Source organism: Idiotropiscis lumnitzeri, chromosome 6 (genome assembly GCF_059441095.1).
Source record: "Idiotropiscis lumnitzeri isolate Australia: NSW breed Sydney's pygmy pipehorse chromosome 6, RoL_Ilum_1.0, whole genome shotgun sequence".
Taxonomy (NCBI): Eukaryota; Metazoa; Chordata; class Actinopteri; order Syngnathiformes; family Syngnathidae; genus Idiotropiscis; species Idiotropiscis lumnitzeri.
The window spans coordinates 3,979,948-3,999,712 of NC_142396.1; the positions used below are offsets into that span (position 1 = coordinate 3,979,948).

The window sequence follows — 19,765 nt, forward strand, 5'->3', positions numbered from 1 at the left end:
TTTACGTTCTGTCAATCCGTCCAGCACAAACGGAAAGACTGCTGGAATTCTGAACCTCTCTCATAATACCAGAATTTTTTTTTTTCTAATTTGAACGCAAATGTCTTCAGTATACAACAAAAACAAAGTGACCTAGCCATCCCAAAACTTTTGGAAGGGAGTGTAGCTGTCCACTCTTACCGAAGCACCACTTTATCAACAAAACAACACAACAGAAGCAGTCAAGTCATCTCATTTTATTTGCCCACCACCAGCGTAAAAGAATCTCAGCAAAAAAAATCTGAAATAAAGATAAGTCACTCGGCAGGCAGAAAGTCATCAAATCAAACCGTACCTTCTTCAGTTGTAACACCAAAAGTGATTTGAAATCCACTGATAGCGGGATGTAGGGAGGTTGGGGGTGGGGGATTGGGGAATATCGTCACAGTCTGCATACAAATACATTAATAAATAATGAAAATACAATCTTTGAACACTTTCAGGGTTGTTAATAAACACACAATGTATTGCACGGTGGCGTGACGGGGTGGGGTTGTCGCGGCCGTGGCGTTAGCATTAGCTTAGCAGGGGCCGCAACAATAGCGCTAATGGCAATGACGGGAAGGCAGGAAATGCGGCGGGAGATCAATACAGATTAGCGGGTGGTGATGAGGCGTAGGATGTTTTGCTCCATGGCGGGGGCAAGCCTTCATCATCATCCTCGTAGTCACTTCCTGTAATTGTACTCCCACTTTGGGTGTGCGCGTGCAGTGAAAACGGGTCACAAGGCGACAAAACAACATCCAGTGGTTAACGACCAAACTTGTGCTTCTTGACCAGCTGAGCTGACACCGTGTAAGCATCGGAGCAATTTGGGCCTTTTGAAAAGGGGTGGGGCTCCAGAAATTTGGGAAAATTCCATCCACCTCAAAGCCACTTCCACTTAGCAACATGAAAATTGATAGCTATGTCTATCATATGACCCAGGGCAAAGTCTTAAAGACATGGCCAAAAGAAAGGAAATGAAGCAGCCTATCTCGGTTGTTTTCACCGATTTCTAGTGGTCCTTCACGATTCGGTTTGCTCGCCTGCCAAATTTGAAGCGCACATGCTAGACGTGATGGCTGACGCTCAGTTGTAAAGAATGAATCTGAGGCGGCATCAATTTACGACAGACCATTGGCTCGTAGGGCAAGTTTTTAAAGCCTTGCTCAAAAAGGCAATGGAAGTCTGCCATTTTGTTTCCTCCAATTCCCCTGTGCTCATTCAAATACCTGGCTCCTGGTCGAGATTGTGTCTGATGGCTACCAAATGTGAAGCATGTCTCTACATGATCGATGTGTGATGCTCAGGTCATAAAAAGTCATGTTTCATCCTTTGGTTAAGTAGCGCACGCCACACGTTTTGGGAAAAATTTCAGCTTCCGAAGCCAATTTCGCTGCGCAAACATCAAATTTGGTATGTCTTGGCTTGAGTAGAACCACCAGAATGTCTAACCGAAAACATGCATTGGCTGTCATTTTTTTGGGACGAGGCCATTTTATCCACTTCTACGTTAACTTGTTCTAATGTTTGCTACTTAATTTAAACCACATACTTAACAGATGCCCCCCCCTAACCCCACCAAAAAAGTACAATTTCATCATTGCGTGTGGGCTTAAGCATGGCAGTTAAGTTTTTATGCCTTGCCATAAAACAGCAAAGTGATAAAAGTCTGCACCAACGTGTTGTGTGCTAAATTGCTGGCACGGAAGAGATTTCCAGATGGCCCCTGTTTCTTCCCAGAAACGAATTCAGGTAACATCTGCACTTCAGCTTGAGCGATGTGCACACACTTAATCAAAAAGTTGCCCTCCAATAGATGTAAATTTCTCCTTGATGTCTTTCAAGATTCCCTTTTTAAGAAGAAATAACCCCGCCTAGTCGCGGTACGCCAGTCAAAAAAAAAAATAATTCAGATCCTTGGCTAATTGCCAAAAATCAGCTTTTCCGTCCTTTTTGGGCTGGAATATGTCACAATAAATGTGCCTAAGACCTCGCTGATAGGAAAGTAGTACTTGGTGTAAAGCAGTGCTTCTCAATTATTTCCTGTCACGCCCCTCAACCAAGAAGAAAACAATTCGCGGCCCCCACCACCATTTTTTTTTATTTATATTTTGTACTAAATTGATAAGAAATATAATTTTGAGAACTATTATTGTGAGGCTCTCGAAACTCAGTACCTCTGTGGTGCAAATATTGATGAGATGACACACATTTACTATACGTTTGACGACGGTCTGAGAGCGTCTGCTACATTGCTAACGTAGCCGTCATCTTATTTTATGGTTGCAATTAAACATTTAGATTCTTAGCTGTTGGCTCTCTGCCCAAACACGGTTCGAGTCGGACTTCTGTGAAAAGTCGAGCGTACATCGAAGCGCTTATTACTCTGTAATTCATTTCAGCAATCAGCACGCTTGATGCCTCCACGTTCGACGACTCGTTTAGAACGCTTTTTGTTCGTGTTGTCGCTTGTCATCGCGCAGCTCGTCGCTCCTGCTGTGCACGGACTTAGGCGCAAGAAAGCCCGGCGACTAGTATTCAAGTAGCGGCAAAAGAAATGACTTCCGGGACAACAAGCGACAGGGCGACGCTGTTTTAAATCAACGCCCCACTATTTGAAAAGCACTGGTGTAAAGTTAGCGCAGTCTGCTCAAGTGGTTGACAATATAAGGTACGAGTCTTCATCGCGTGTGCTTAGACATGTGCATGTCTGGTGTATTTTTGGAATCAAATATTTAGGCTAAGATGTATGAAATAGTAGAAAGTGTTATGAGAGGATATATGGTTAAAACTATAGATAGAGGAAATTATAAAGCATTTGGGGGGGGGGGGGGTCAATTGCTAGCAGTTTTTTGCTAATCGCAGTAGGGCTCAGTTTCTATCCCTTATGGGGTTTCACTGTACCTAGGGGGGCAAATGTGAATAATAGGAGCAAAATTCATAATACAAAACAAAGTTCGGTGTAAAAATAGTCATGGCTCTTAAAAAAAAAAATAAGATGAATAGGAAGATTGTGGTCAATCGCCGCTTAAAATGAGCTCAATTTCCTCCAGCCTCTTCAAGGCGGCAGCGCGCTTCTGCTCGATGTCGCTCGTCTGCTCGGCGGACTTGGCCACAGTCCGTCTGTCCGGCTGGCCGGCATCCAGCTCCGATTGGTCGCGTTCTGCGGAGGATTTCCTTGCATTCTTTTCGCCGCTGGGACTCCGCCTTTCCTCCTCCTCCGTCGCTGGTTTCTCCTCCTCGACTAGGGGCTGCCCGGCCGCGCTCATGGCTGCCATCTTGCTCCTGACGATGTTCAGATGGCGCCGCACGTACTCCTCTTGCGGCGCCAACGCCAGCGTCTCTTCCAGGCAACGCTCAGCCCGCGGCAGGTCCCGCTCCTCGAAGTAGACCACGCACAGGTTGTGCTTGCCCTGCACGTTGCTCGGGTCCATCTGCAGGATGCGCTGGAAGCAGGCTTTGGCGCCAGCCGTGTCACCCTTGTGGTTCATGAGGATGTCGCCTTTGAGGATTAGGCCCTTGATGTGCTCCGGATGGTGGCGCAGCAGCTCGTCCAGCACGGGCAGCGCGTCCTGCTCGCGGCGCGACTGCGAGTAGAGCAGCGCCAAGTTGAAGAGTGCTGAGCGGAAGCCCGACTGCAACGCGATGGCCTTGTGCATCCAGCGCTCTGCCGCCACGTTCTCCTCCGCGTCCATGGCGAGCATGCCCAAGTTGAAATAGCCATTGGCGTCGTTCGGCTCCTCCTCCACGTAGGCCAGGAAGCGGCGGTTGGCCTCGGGCCAGAACTTGGGCTCGCCTGAGAAGTGGGGGACAAAATGGTATCGGCCTTACTGTTATCTGGGGGTAACCTGACTGACGAGCGCACCGACTGGAAAAGTTTGATTTTGAATTGTGTCATCTTCAACGCCGCTTATCCTGTAGAGCAGGCGTGGGCAAACTACGGCCCGGGGGCCACATGCGGCCCGTTAAACTTTTTAAGCCGGCCCGCCAAACTTGAGAAAAATTAAATGAATAAACCTTGTTAATGTTTTATTTTCTAAATATCGTGGTTTTTCAAAGACAAATATATTGTTGTAATGCTTTTGTTCACTTTCATTTAAAATTAAATGTTTTTTTTTTTTTATCCATCAAATTTTAGAACCCACTAATCAAAAAGTTTGCCCACTCCTCTACAGAGGGACACAGGAGGGTGCTGGAGCCAATCCCAGCTGACTTCAGGCAAAAGGCGCACTACACCCTGAACTTGTTGCCAGACAGTCTCACGTAGGGAAACAGAAACGGAACCGCGCACACAAATCAATCATGCGAGTGTACCATTACACCAAGACTTAATTGTATTTTAACAAATTCATTTTTTTTTCAGCGCACAAAAGATTATGTACAAAAATGTGGATTTTAATGCAGGAAAAAAATTAGTTGGTCTGGGCCCGATGGTTGCAAAAATGTAATTTCGATAAAAAAAAAAAATTCACCCAAATGTTTTTAGTTCGCAGCAAAAAAAATAAATAATAATTATATGTACAAAAAATAAATAAAACTAAACAAAGCTCCATAGTTTATCTCACGACTTGTTTATACATATAAAGGCCTCTCCTATCAGAGGTTGAGCACTCAGAAGGAGATCGACGCTAGAATGAGCGTGAAAAAGCCATTTCGAGTGAGCTTCTACAAAATGACGAGGACGCCAGCAACCTTTCGGTGAACTTCCATTTGTCATCTAACTTGTCATCCAGGATAGCAAGAGCTCACAATGCTAACAATAGGCCACTTCGTTTCACTTGGCTTCCAGTTGACCGCGTTCCAATTGTACTTATGAGTGTTCGAACAAACATAAAAAGGAAAGGAACACTTCCAGAAAGGTGTTTTTGTTTAAAATGGACATAAAAAGATGTTTTAAGAAAAAGGCCCATCTTTTAAGAATCAGCATCGTTCAGTGAAAAATTAGTATCCTTCAGATAAAAATTATATTGTATCAAGAATTTTGTTGGGTTATTTTTAGGCATGTCAAAAAATATTTTGTTAATTATTTTATGAAACCCTCCAGTAATCTTAGGAGGAAAAAAGTACAATTATTAAGAGGGAGGAGAAAAAAAAAGTATCTTAAGAGAATAAAGACTTATTGTATGAGTGTTTTGTCAGAAGCAGTTGTTTAAGTGACAGCTTTGACAGATGATTGTGCAAACCGCAGGTGAGAGTGGCGGGAAAAGAAAACAAAAAAAAAACCAAGCCTTTCATCTTGATGACTCATCTCTCTTTGTTGCAACTGTTTGAATACAATTCAATAGTAATAATCCTTCTTTAGTTCGTGTAAGCCTGCTTTAGTCCGCTACTGCCGTACAATGCGGCAAAGTTTACAGAAAGCACTGCCATTTCAAAGCCTTTAAAGAGCATTAAATGTTGTTTTTTTGGGGTTTTTTTTGGGTGTGTGCGTGAATGTGTGTGTGCGAGTGTGTCAGTCAAACGAGAAAAGCCAGAGATCCGACGGTGCACGTAGAGTTTATTCAAGCTCGTTCCGCATTATTCGAGTCAACGCCCTGATTGCGTTGGCAGGCAGCAGGTGGTGCCGCCTGCTGGTTTTTCTGGTAGGGCTGCATGGTTTAGGGAAAATAATTGCGATTGGCTCACTTCGTGGAGCAATCGATAAACGTTTGTGCTGAATGCACGTTTTCATATGGCTTCTCATGCTGTTATTAAAAGGCTGTTTGGTCCAGCCAAGTTCGGTTGTTTAGTTTTGAAGCGCACATCGGAAGATGCATAGTCTGAAAAGTTGGTATTTTTTTCTTTTTTTGGGGGGGATGGTTGCAGAAAGAGTCAAATTTTTAAAGGAAAAAAAAAAATCATATTACAAAAATATTGCAAGAGCAGAACAGTATTTTCTGAGGATATACGCAAGTTTAAATTGTAATCAATAAAAAAGTCAAGTTACACATAGTCCTAATTTTTTTTTTTTTTTTAATGAAACAAGACTAATAATGATTTTTCAATTAAAAATAGTGTTATTTCCAGATATTACAATAGCAAGGACCTGATTGGAGATAAGTCAATGAACATTACAGAGCTATTTATTTTTCATGCATGACCTTAAAAGTTAACTCCTATGTGTGAGACACGAAACGAGAAAACTACATTGATGCACCTATCTGTATTGGCCTGCTGCCGAGAAATTTAAGAATAGTTCTCACCTGACTCCTGCATGAGGAGGGCTGAGTTGAAGAGCGCCAGCTTGTGGCGCGGGCTGAGTTGCAGAGCCTGCTCGAAGTTGCGCAGCGCCTCTGATGGCTCCTTCATCTCGATATGCACGATGGCCAGGTTGTACCACAGGTTGGCGTTGGCTCGGTCCAGCTCCAGCGCGCTCAAGTATGCGTCACGCGCCTCAGTCAGCTTGTTCATTTTCAACAGTAGCTCCCCTCTGTTGGCAAGTGCATCACACAACACATTAAATTCGGAACAACAATTTTTTTTTCCCACTCTTAACAGAACAAAGTCTTAGTTTTACTTTTGGAGGGAAAAGGGTCATTTTCGCTTTTACAAAGTCCTGTTCTAAGAAAGAAAAACATGATCTTGGGTTGGGTTGATTAGGTGAAGCGTTCCAAGAACTTGGGGAAAATCAATTAGAGGAGAAAAAAATGTGTGTGTTTGTGTGTGTGTGTTTTGTTTGTTTCTTTTATCACAAGAAAAAAAGTCCTTCCTTCCAGTCTTCAGAAAGTCATATTGCTTGAAAACAAAAAGCTTTTTCAGGACAAAGTTGTTTTTATTTAAAAAAAAAAACAAAAAAAAAAACAACTTGCGTGAATCAAAATCTAACTTTTAATTAGTAGAGAATCCTAAATGAGAAGTCAAGTCAAAAATATTTACAATGTTTTAAATTGCATAGATTTGTCATAAAAAAAAGATATAAAAGATAGAGATATAAAAAAGATGTAAAAAAAAATTGCTCAGAATTGCAACTTTTTCTTTTTTTTTTTAAGTATTTGAAGTATTCCGATGTGGCCCTACTGCTCCTAACCTGCAATAAGAACGACTCTTTCATCCAATAGAATAGAATAGTGGCCAGGCCGATATTAAATGTGCAAAAACTTGCCTGCTGATGTACGCCTGTTTGAAGTCGGGCCTCATACTGATGGCCTGGCGATAAAGCTGGTCGGCTTCCTCCAGCCTGGACTCGTTAGCGCGAATCAGATTGGCCAAGTTGATGTACACGTTGAGGTGGTTGGGCGCCACACGCGCAGCATACTTTTTACCGGGAATAATCTGCCGAGACAAGCACAGTCCAACTTTCATACAAGTTATAAGGCTGTCCTTGACTTTCTTTGATTTTGCTTACCTGCGGCATGAGGGACTTGGCAACGAGATAAGCATCTTCGGCTTCTTTGGACTTGTTCAAGTTCTTGTAGGTTCTCCCAACGTTCATGTGGGCGCCGACGTCATCTGAGACAGTAGCAGGTAAGGCGGTGTTGAATTCACATCGAGTCGGAGAGGAACTTGAAATAATTCACAAGGGTCGGGATCGGGCCTCTTTCAAATGTGGACACAAATTATTGTCCCTTGGAAATTTTGAAACTAAGGCAGGTAGCAAACACAGACGCATACTTATGTTTTATTCCCCACTTGTGTCCGAACAAAGACTTACCCGGCTGCACGGAGGTGGCCTGCAGGAAAAAGCGCAGGGCTCTGGCGTAATCGTTCTGGTTCTCCAGCGCGTGGCCAACGTTGTTCCACAACTTGGCGTTGTTCTTGTTCACCTGCGAACCCCGCACAAAACAAAATGCTTTGCTCAACCCCACAAAAAAAAAAAAATAAATAAAAAATACATTGCTCAATCAAGAAGCAAGTTGGCATTGACGCACTCCTGTCTCACCTTCAGAGCCGACATGAACAAAGTATATTCAGACTCCCAGTCCCAGTTCCTGTTGAAGGTCTTGACGGCGTGCGTCGTCAGCAGGACACCGATCATCAGCCATGACATTTTTTTCAGGTACCTTCAAAAAGGAAGTCAATCATTATTAATCAGGGGAAACTCTACTTCCATTTACTGTATGAACTTAAGAAGCATGTTTATAGAATGTGAAGAGCCAAGATTTGAACCAAAAGCATACAATAAATAAATGTATTCTGTGTGCCCTCTCAGTTTGTTGCTCAGACGTATATATTAAAAAAAATAAAATATTTTCTAATTTTTCTTTCATGGAAATGTTCCACGTACAAGAGGAAAAAAGTGCACGTCTCGAGAAGGGACTGCTTTCAAAACCAGATTGGACGATTAGGGGGTTGTTGGGTTGTTCACTGCAAACAACAGAGGACTTAAATGATGGAATGCATTTCAAATTGGGGGAAAAAAAGTTAAATATGAACAGCTCAATGTCTTTCTTTCAAGTCATTTGATCTCGTCTGCCACGCTCCACATGCGCTGAAGGCTCACATGCTCTCCATGACCTATCTGAAATATACAGGACATATGGATGGACAGAGCCATGAAAAAGTATTGTATTCTCATAAACATAAGGCGCACTTACATTTTCTCCAAAATGGACAAGCCGCCCAGTAATGCGACACGCCTTGTATGGAGGACCGAAAGTGCCAAAATTAAATGAATAAATACACCATGAAATGCTATGATTAAAATTGCCATTAGTTGTTAATTGCTAATTATTAATTAATTAGTAAATTGAATTGACTAAATTAGATAAATAAATAAAAAATAAAATCTAACTGTGATGGCTGAGATCAGATGAAAAAAATTCAAGAGACACTGCAATGAAGGACCATGAAATAATTAATTGAATTTAAATACAGAAATAATTTTATACATGTTTTTTAATTTTTCGTAATTTAATTAATGACACATTGATTTATTCAATTTCACATTTAATTCATAAATGACATTTAATTACGACACTGTAATTTAATTATTTAACTAATTAATTAATGACAATTTTAATTAAACATTTTATGGTGTATTTATTTGCACCGAGTTCCAAAATCTGTAAATGCCAAGTGACTTTAGTGCGGGCTCAGGATGTAAAAAAAAGAAGGAAAAAAAAAGCACTTTCACACCAAGATGGATGATGGCGTTTTCACACCCAACGTCTCATCTGCTCACCCTTTGTGCGAGACCACCTTGAATCCGTGTGCTACCAGCACGCAGAAGCCCATGCTCGGGACATACAGGACCCTCTCAGCCACGACGAAGCCCACCGGGAAGAAAAGGTTGGATGCGGGAATGAAGGGCAGAACGATCAGAGACAAGGCCTGAAAGGAAGAAAGGGGAAGACGTTTGTGGAGAAAAAAAAAAAAAAAGCTCCATTCAATGAGGCACGCCATTTTAATGCTCGATCTCCTGATAGGAACATTGTGCAACATTTGCAAACACAGACCTTTGTATACCGGAGTCCACAAAGGTCATCTTTTGCTCTTGTTTGTGTTCTGTGAGAATGTTTGGGCTTGCTGCACAAGACACCTTTAATTTCATTTTAGCGTCGTGCCTTTTCTGACCATGCCAACATTTTCCAAAAGTTAACCTAATACGCCACATTTATGTAACCAGCAGGGGTGAAACACGGGTGTTCAACTGCAGACGGACGGGGGGAGGCGTGTTTTGAGAATTGCTGATGGATTTGTTCACAAATTAAACTTGTGTCAAGTGAAAGTGTTGATCAAAACTAAATAAAAGGATTATGAAAAAATGCCGTGCAATGGCGAGCATGGAACCAATATGAGTGACCTATTACAAACTGAGAAAAAGGGAGAAAACCAATTTCAAAAGGATTATCACCAAGCAAAAAAGCAGAACGGGTAGAACTAAAACATTTCATTGCTCCTCAGACACGAACAACATTTTGCTGTAACCACTCCAATCGTTATTAAAGATGCTGTTTACACTATCTTTGAAATGAAGCTTGGCAAGTCCGCTGAACAAAAACAATAACACTGATCAACAGCAAATTTTAATCACATGGCTTCGTGTCGCTAAACGTATTTTTGAAGCTGACATATTTTCATCAGGTTTTTTTTTTTTTTTTACATTTGCCCTATAAAAGATTGCACAATAGGAATTTTTTTTACCATGTGTTGTAATTCCTAGCTATGTTTCAGATGAAAAAAAAATCCACCTGTTGCCAAACCTAAACTTTAATTCAAATATTACTTTTTTTTATTTTTCTATCATTATGATGAAAACAATATGCTAAAAAAAAAAAAAACAAGAGCGCAATTCGCATCTCTGATTAAAATTTTTTTGTTAAAATGCGCTGACCGGTGTAATCGTTGTTTATGAGGCTTGCCTCCACATGACCTAAGATAATCTTCGAAACTAAACTGAGTGGAACTAATATGTCACGTAGCTCCCTCAAACATCAACATGGACAAACACAACATTGTAGTTTTGGACCTTTTGGCTTGCTTTATCGCAGATTTAATTGATCTTACAAGTCTCCGGCGTTTGTGGCGACTGACTAGCAGCTAGCTGTTAGCATTAGCAACAAGTGCCAACTAAACACACTGGTTGCCGGTCCGCAAAAGCTATGGACTTGAATGAACCGGGCCACGGCGGGAAAAAAAAGTTAGGGTCCACTGCTTGTAGATCCGTCTCACCATGATGACTGTCTTAGCAGAGCTGCGAGAGCAGGTGATGCTGCGGTACGCCAGCAGGCCCAAGAGGACGTAGAAGAGCAGCGTGGCCAGGTTGCGCTGGTCCAGAGCCGACTCCACCAAGGGGATGGTGCCCATGGTCCAGTCGCAGCACAACTCGGACGGGTTGAGCAACAGCCAGGCGTTGACGGGCAGCAGGTAGTTGAAGGTCAGCTGGCGGGTTGGCGTCGGACTGACGGCCGCCGGGTTGTCGAATCTGAAAAAGACGTGTTTGTTATGACCCTGTTTCATACGGAGAGCCTGAAAATGTTGGCGCATCAGAGCGGGAGACGTCAAGTGTATTTGACACAGAACACAGCTAATTAACAATATTTTTTCCCATTTGACACAAGTCAGCTTTCGATCAGATCATTTGATAGCCTCAACGGGCTTCGGTGATGCACAAGGAAGCAAAAGCCGGTGTCAAGTGTTACGTCTTCACATTGCTTTGCTACTGGCGTTGTTTTTAGCGTGAGCATCCCTAGCCCATGGACGGCAAACACGCATCCTACTTCTTGATTTGTATTGACAGTGGCTCTCATTGGCATTGACGCGTAAACACAAGTTTGCACGCGGTTAATCCTTTCGCCTGAGTTCAGAATATCAGCGGTTTGAATTTCAACCTCCGAAGTGATTTTGGGGTCCTTCAAAATAGAACACGACTGAGCTATGTCGTCTGATTGCAAAGTTAAAGCACATCTACTCGAAAAAGGGGCAAGACTAAATTGCGAAATATTTGTGTTATCGTTATCGCGCGTGGGCAGAACATGGCGGGCCAATCCAGTATGATCATCATCATAAGACGGGAACCCACAAGTAACCTGGACATGTGACACTCCCACCCTCAAAGATTGTTTTGGCGACCGCTGCGTTTATCTTAATCCTGCCCTCTTAACTTATGTTCCTGTGTTATGGCTCGTCCCACTTATGTCGGGAATTCTAGCTCCACGAGAACCCAGGGATAGTTTGAGGATTATAGGCTTAGCAGTTGTCGGGCTAATTGTGGGGGAATTTTATCTGTGAGATGGCCGGTTCGATGGCTGCCAAAGGAGCAGACAGACTTATTAAAACAAGAAGCGGTTGCTGTGGAATGTGAAGTGTCGTTTCTTTGTGCAGAATCAACAGTCATGGGGTGCCCTTTCATCTTTCATCCGCACACTGTGCAACGTATCTAAAGGCGACAGAACTGGACAATTGCACATAAATTACGGTCTGCAACTTTCACTCGACCACATGGCGATTGAACCTTGCACATATACCAACTCACTGCAGAAGAAAAACTGCGGCCCGCGGTGTTCTTATCAGGGAAAAATTTTTTTGAGGCGCCATATATTATCATTCTACTGAACCACAAACAAATCTCAAGGAAGAAACGGATTTCCCCCGCCGTTGTAGCGATAATATAATAATACAAAGAGAGGAAAAGGGCAAGGAGAGAGGCGGTTGGACTGCACTTGTGCATTTAGGTGAGAAGAATCTCCACGTTTTGCTTTTTAGTCACAGGTACCCATTAAATATTTACGACAAAGTATTACTGTAAAAAAAAAAAAAAAAATTTAAATTTAAAACAGAACATTTTTTTTTATTTTAATTTATTAATGTATTATGGAAGTATAACAGACGAATGGTCGTCACAAAAATTGAACTGATATTTGGTACCAAGGTATGGCCGCACTCGTGCAACCTCTCATTTTTTTATTTTTTTTTTCAGGTTGCCTGCAATGTGACTCAATCAAGACGAGAAAACAAAACATTTTAGAATACAGCCTACCTGGTGAAGACGGGCAACTGCGACTGGATGACCTGGACCCGCACTATGACGAGCAGCAGCGTGCTGATGACCAGCACGATGAGCTTCAGCAACATCTGGAGGACGGCGTACGGGAAGGCGCCCTTGCCCCGTAAAGCCTGCTTCAGTGTGTCCAGCAGCACCGGTAAGGTGAACTGGCAGAGCGGAGAAAATCGGTTTAAATTATCATTTGAAATTATTCATGAAGTTGTCCATTGTGAGCATATTAATTAATTACAATTTATACAATGCTGCATTTAAATACATTTCATAACCCTTTTATATTATTCAAAGGCACACTTTTGAATTTTAATTTGTGATTATAGCAGAGGGGTTTACTTATTGGATGGCATTTTTATGCCATTCAATAAGCAAATGACAATTGATTTAATTCAATGATTAATTTTTTTTTTTTTATTTACTGCAGATGCAAATAAATACATTGATCCATAAAAGATAACTCATTTCACCGCAATGGATCTGTATATGGATATCAACTAGAATCCAAGCGTTTGCAAATCGTATAAAAATCAATTAAGTAGATAAATATGTGACTGATAAAATACAACTCACTTTGGTAAAAATAATAAAAAATTCATTGTATCAATATAACATTTTATTTCAGTCATAAAAATCAATTTAATGGCCTTCACACACAAAATCGTACCGGTTCACTTTTCTAATGGCTCATTGAGCTTTATTCATGGACCTACCCCTTGCGCCACAAACACCTCGTAAACGCAGCAGATGCCGACTACCGTGATTCCCTGCTCTTTGCAGAGCGTCGCTGCGGCCACCAGCACGACGGTCAGAGCGATGGGAGACCACACTAAAAACCAACAAGACACAACGAGGTCGGTAGGACGTGAGTGCCGAGGACCGAGCGAAGACGTAAACTGATGCATTCGCGCCGGCAGGCCAGTTGAAGCTTATGCTTATCACTTGTGCTGTGTAAGTGCGGAGGTTTGGGTCTTGGGAACAAAATTTCTTATCTGGGATCCTAATAGCTGAACGGAGGTTAAGGATTTCTATACTATAATCAGATTCTTACATAAGCGCGCCAAATGAACTGACGATGCCTGACATACAGAAGATGTAATCTGCCTGGTTGACATTGCTGCTGGCCCTTTACGATAAAAATAACTTTCATGCAAAAGTATACTTTATAAAACCACTTGTCTAATATTTAAAAACTTACACACACAAAAATATGGCCTTGTAGGAGAGGGGGAGTGGATTCAATATTTTTAAATTCTTTCAATGCAGAACATTTATTTGACCTTCTAGTAAATTGAGTTACGAGCTTCGTAACGGAACTAATTAGTGTCTTTGGTTAGTGTACCACGGGATTTAGAATTCTTAACTATTATACTAATGTAAAAATATGTGAACTGTGGTATGCTATATAAATTAAATTAAGGAAAACTTTGCACTCTTTAAAGACATGTGTCATTGCGTGGGAACAGATAAAAAAAAAATTAACTCACCGATAGAGTGGTCAGCGCCGGTTGATTTGGTGTAGGCCAAGAAAGCAGCCAGGAGGAAGATTGATGACAGTAGTTCAGCTCTGCCAACCACACCGGTCACCTGGGCGGATGGGGAGTAAAAAAGATTTAAAAAAATAAATAAAAGAAAACCATAATAAATAGCTGCCATTTGTATTTGGTTTTTTGATGGATGGCGACAATATTTTGGAGCACAGTTGAACACTTCTCCAAAGTAACCCGGCCTAGGGGCAAGGCTAGCTCAACTCCGAGCACGTCTGACCAACAGGAAGTCTTGGGAGTCAGGAAGGACCATGCAAAAACTTGGATGTTAATAAGTCTTAAACATTTGCTAAAGGACCGTCCAAAATTGAGCGAGAAATGAGTCTCAGGTGATTGGAATCACACATCCCCGCTTCGTTCTACACAACATCGTAATAGGACTGAACTTCGGGGGTGTATCTGTTTTCCGGCTATTCCCTTTCACACGTCCCCTTGTTTCATGCCTTGTACCTTTTTCACAGAGACAGAGCCACAAGGGAATAAGATGACTTTGACTGGCAGTTTGAAAGGCTGTGCTTCAACGCTGCCTGTTTGGCACACACAAGATGTCTCGACTTAAAAAAAAAAAAAAAGGCGTAGCATAAAAGGAATGCTTCATGTTTTCAAAAACATGGAATTTGATATTAAATATGAAAACAGCTCTTCAGGGCCGCTTCACGAGGCATCATATGGTCACATCAAAGCCTCCGGGGTGATTAAGAGACACCTCTTATTAAAGATGACGCACGCACAAACAAAGCAATGTTGTAAGGGACAGACTGTCTGGCAACAAGGCACAAACGTTGAGTGCCCTCATGTGGACGGACCAATGTGCGGAACGGGACAACATCACATGATAGTGACTTAAACGCTGCTTTATTGGGGGGGGTTCAGGAAGTGGTGCTAAAAAGGCTCAGAAAATGTGCAGTTGGGGTGAAATTGACATGAACAATAAACCTGAAATTCATACTTGCTTTCAATCAGTTTTGTCTCCTAAAATTGACATTATCAAAACAATTTGTCAGATTTTTTTTCCCTTGGAGGCATTGCTTTCTTTTTCTTAATACAAGTTTTTTTTTACATTTCCATACACCATCTTCCACAGAAATATTGGAAGTTAAAATAAAAAATAAAACTGCCAAACAAATCATACAAGCGACTTGCTGTGGCAAATGCTGATGGGACAAGCCAACATTTATTTTTTTGTTTACAAAGAAAACACAGTGGAATCTAGACTTCGGAGTGCAATAAGAGTTTTTTCAGTCGCGAACAAAAATTTGATTTCCAAATGCTAATCAAATAAAAAGATTCACAAACTAATTCTTTATATTTTATTGATTGATCTTTTTACTTTGGCTTTTGTTTTTTGCTTCTTTAAAAAGTAATACACTGTACAGTTTCTGTATTTATTATTAAAAAAAAAAAAAACATTACAAAGCATAACCATTTCTTAGATATAATTAAAGTGACTTGTCACCCCCCCCCCCCCAAAAATAAATGTCGCGTGGAGGGAATAGAAAAGCCACATTTAGCTAGTAAAATTGCTAAATTGGCAACATTGACCGTCCTTTGGTGTTTTATGAGCATGTTGATTTGACTATGGCCAAGACTTCAACTATTTATGATCAGAAAAAAAAAAAAAGACACAAAACTAAGCATATGCCTGCCACTTTCATGTACATGTGGCACTGAGCACGAACATCACAGCCGATGTTCGCGCTGAGCGTGCTAGTACAAGCGAAGCTAGGTTGTAAAAAGTACACTTCTAAGGAAAGCATATTCACAAATGCAATCTTAATCCACAGATCGTATTTATCGTCCACGAACATTTTTCTCCTTTTCGCTATTGTTTGGTCAGTCAACAACAGTCTGGTTACGCGTCAAATGCTTGTGCATGTTTTTATGTGTAATATACTTTATATACAGTTCCAGCTGTTGTGAAATACGCTATATAAACAAATTTGTAATGTAAAGTAATATATGTATAATATAATTATGTATTCATTACAGTGGTCTTGATTTGTTTTGACAGACAGCAATAGTTTGAATGCGCTTTAACACGTCATGACGTTGTGGGTCGTACAATCCACGCGGTCAATATCAAGAAAATAACGAGTTTTGCCATGGAAAATAAAAAAGTGGCAGGGTGCACTGGGGACAGAGTTATTTTCTGTGGCGTACTTCTGATTTACTTCCTCTTCTTTGAAGTGAAGTGTAGTGACACGTGTCTTCTTTAATTCTGCGCCAAACCAACTATATTAGACAACAGCTGACCAACACTTTGTGCGTGAGTCGCACGGGTCAATCGTTTCTCAATTCAATTTTAGTATAAATAAAAACAAACGTAATTAGACAGCGAGTAGCAATCATCTTAGTCGATGATGTCATTGTCAGAGCGCAATCAGTCAAAATGACGGCTTTGCTAGGGCTCTCTTTCAAATTCGTGACAGTGATAATGACATCAGGGGACTTAAGTGAAACAGCAAGGACAGTTGTTTTTCCGAATACTAAAAAGAATCATTGTGTCAAATATTTCTACGGTTTGGCACTCGTTTCATAAAGCCCAACCATTAGGCTGGTTGTGATAAATTGATATTGCGAAGAATGACGCACAAGGCGGCCATTGTGCATGGACTTATCACAAGGAACAAATGATCCAGTTGGTGGAGATGCTGGATGGCGATAACCGTCTCACTTGAAGGTTTGTCAGGCAAACTGGTGGACACTAAAGGAGGGGGCTGAAGATTTGCTTTCATTTGTTTGTGAACGTGGGTCAATGTAGGACAGGATCAATTACAAGTCCTAATTGCTGGGAGGTGGGGTGAGGGCAGACCACCCCCCCTTTATAGGTGAACAATCCCTCCCGTGTTAAAACAGTGAACTGAAGGCTTTCGGTTACGAGTGAAAGCAGTATTTGAGCCTCATGTTCCATCAGCCTTTAAGAACCAAATTGTTTAGCCAATGACGTTACAGTCAAGGACAAGCGACATTCAAGAGGACATAAAATGGAAAATTGACCATTAAAAGCCATTTTTGGGTCTCTGGAATCCCTGCGTACCCAAATGTAACCTTAAACAACTAAGTAAATGTTTTATCTGCCTATTTTAGAAAATGTTACATGAGTGAGTCTAATTTAAATGCGCACGCCCACAGCGAATTGTCATGCTGACATGATCAGCGAGGCTGTCACGGCTCACCTGTTATCTGGGTTTGGACATGTGACATTCAAAAGCTAAATTTGGTTTATGCTTGATGCGCCCACGAGGTCGGAGCGGCTCCACGTGGTGAAATTACATCACTTAGGAAACCACGGACCTCCGCGCGGCATCTGCATTGCTCACATTTTGCACAACTATTCAAAAATGTGCAACCGACACGGGTGCTCTGAGCGGAAAAAGATGGCTGATGAGCAAATGTAGTTGTAAACAATGTTTTCTAATTGCATGTTTTATTTTCATTGTTTATTCAATAATAAAAAAAATGAAAATTAAATTGTTCTGTACTTCTGTCGTGAAGTGTTGTTCTTCTACCTTAAACACTCTTCACTGCCCCCAATGGGCTGGGAAATTTTTGACTTGAGTTTCCCTTTAAAAAAAATTTGAAAAAAATTAGGGGGAAAAAAAAAATCTGATTAGATTGCATCCGATAGTTTCTAACTATGAATATACAATAACCAGCTTGATTCGCAAAGCTGAAATGGGCGCATAGAGATTCACTCACGGCTTCTGTGTGGATGGGGTGCACAGCAAAGAGCAGCGCCGCCACCAGCCCCGAGGTGCGGTCCAAGAAGAGGCGGCACACGCGAAGGAAGAGCAAGCAGGTGAAGGCATGTAGAGCCACGTTGAGCAGGTGGTAGGAGGTTGACCTCAGCTCGCTCAGAAGGTAGTTGAGGCGGAAGGTGAGCACCGTAAGCGGCCGGTAAGATTTGTGGCTGCGTTCCTGGGATGGGAACATGAAAGACAACAGGGTGATTTACTTTTCAACACCACTAAATAAAGATAAAGATAAAGATGTCCTTTATTAGTCCCACAATGGGGAAATTTGAAGTGTTACAGCAGCAAAGATATAGATCACACAGAGTCGGCGGCGTAATGTAGCCGTTAATGTATAACATTAGCAGCAGACATTCATAAAAAGCATGCAAATATACACAGTATAAACGTATCTAAGTGTAAGGAAACACTCCTAATGCCTAATGAGAGTATCACTCTGCAAAGGTCGATATTATTTGAGCACTCTCAATTACTTTTATGGCGCCTTAAAAAAAAATCTCACCTCTATTTTCCACATCCCAAAATGTTATTTGATTTTAATTGCTCCCCCGACTCCCTTCACTTGTAGAAAAAAACCCAAACAGTAACATTTCAGTCACTGAACAAGTGGAAATCGACATACCTCTACCATAGGCGTACCCCAAAAGTCATTGAGAAAGAGATTCTTCAGTGGCGTAGTGGGCCGCAAGTCCTTGTTGTCCAGGATGGCCGAGACATCATCAAAAACAAAACCACACGACAGGCTGTTCCAGTAGCATGCCACCACCAGGCCAGTAAGCAGCAGCGCTTCCTTCCACGACACGGCAGCCATGGCGCAGCGCCGGCGTCATGGATTGCTGTGTGGGAAAACAAATAAGTGGTTAATCCATTTTAGCAATTATTTCAAGTTTACTGTTTTTTTCTTTGACGTATGTATTTGTTGTTTTGCTCTGCGAGACATATTCATGAACACCTCAGCGCATGGACACATTCGGTTAAAAGGCGGAATAAACTTGTTATAGAAAGCGATTTGGAAAAAAAAATAAGCACAGCAGAAAGAAAAAAAACTGAATTTTTTTTTTCTGTCAATCAAGGGGGACAGAATTTGGGAGTGGAAAAAGGTCTCTCTCCCATGGATGTTTTTGGAATGGGGATGAACCTAAAAGTAACCGGAGAAGCCCCACGCAATCAAAAGGATCAACCAATGTTAACACAGAACCTCAAAACTGCGAAGCAATTGTCCATTAAGCAGCCTGTGGCAACAGCTTCATCTATAACAACAAGAAGAGTAGTACGCAGCACAGGATATGGAGACATAGTCCTCAAGGGTGACGTATTTTTTGGATAGCTAAATTAAAACCACTATTAAGAGTTGTGAGACATGCAATGCAACCGGAAGCCTAACAGCTGACTTCTAAACCCAAAACAGGGTGTAACTCGCGCTGTCAGGACCCTCTAGTTCTTAAACAGTTTTTAGTTTTAAAAGTCACTTTTGTGATAAAGTAAATCTTCATTGCACATCCTTTCCTGCTCAATTCACAGTAAACGCATCTTGAAGTGAGTTCAGCATCAACCTGATAGCATGAGTTACTTTCACAGATTATGCTAGTTAGCAGTGCGACACGAGAAGTAGCGGGATTTTATCCTGGGAAGTGCCATGAAAGTTTACAATTCGTGTCGACACGTACCGTGTCCTTGAGGGGATCGGGGTGCAGTTCGGGACGCGAGGGGGAGCGACTAAAATTAATTGAATTGGGAACAAGCAAAAAAGAGTCGATACACCACCCAGCAAGCGGTATTGGAGTTGTGCACACGCACTAACCAGAAGCGGCTCGTCACGATGACTTCCGGGGCAGAGGTGACAGGACAAAACATGTCGTGTATTGGGTTGAAATTGGAGATAAAATGTAATAAAAATTGCTTAATGTATATAAGCATGTTTCTGGAAAAAATAATTTATATTCAATATAAAATGTAAAGATCTAAAAAAAAAAGGAAAAACATCGCTGTATACACTCCGAAGCGATAGGTGGCGTGATGCATCAGAA

The 19,765-nt window shown here is 41.6% G+C and overlaps 1 protein-coding gene across 1 annotated transcript; it reads right to left on the reverse strand.

Moving 5' to 3' along the window:
* Nucleotides 1-221: 221 nt before the first annotated feature.
* On the reverse strand, nt 222-19,549 carry tmtc3 (transmembrane O-mannosyltransferase targeting cadherins 3). Its single transcript, XM_088299506.1, has 14 exons — nt 19,406-19,549; nt 18,361-18,574; nt 17,686-17,904; nt 13,927-14,026; nt 13,153-13,268; nt 12,422-12,594; nt 10,615-10,867; nt 9,125-9,273; nt 7,883-8,003; nt 7,655-7,766; nt 7,349-7,452; nt 7,106-7,275; nt 6,207-6,433; nt 222-3,820 (listed from the first exon to the last, which is right to left on the reverse strand). The coding sequence occupies exons 2-14, from the start codon at nt 18,547-18,549 to the stop codon at nt 3,042-3,044; spliced, it is 2,712 nt and encodes a 903-aa protein (XP_088155632.1). The 5' UTR covers nt 18,550-18,574; nt 19,406-19,549; the 3' UTR covers nt 222-3,041.
* Nucleotides 19,550-19,765: the final 216 nt, after the last annotated feature.

Bases quoted from the DNA above. Each gene is read 5' to 3' on its own strand.
- tmtc3 (XM_088299506.1), bottom strand. From the start codon at position 18,549: ATGGCTGCCGTGTCGTGGAAGGAAGCGCTGCTGCTTACTGGCCTGGTG. The intron at 13,269-13,926 runs GTGAGTTAATTT...GTTGGTTTTTAG, and splicing joins CGGCGCTGACCACTCTATCG to TGTGGTCTCCCATCGCTCTG. The intron at 6,434-7,105 runs GCAAGTTTTTGC...ACTTGCCAACAG, and splicing joins AAACAGGCGTACATCAGCAG to AGGGGAGCTACTGTTGAAAA.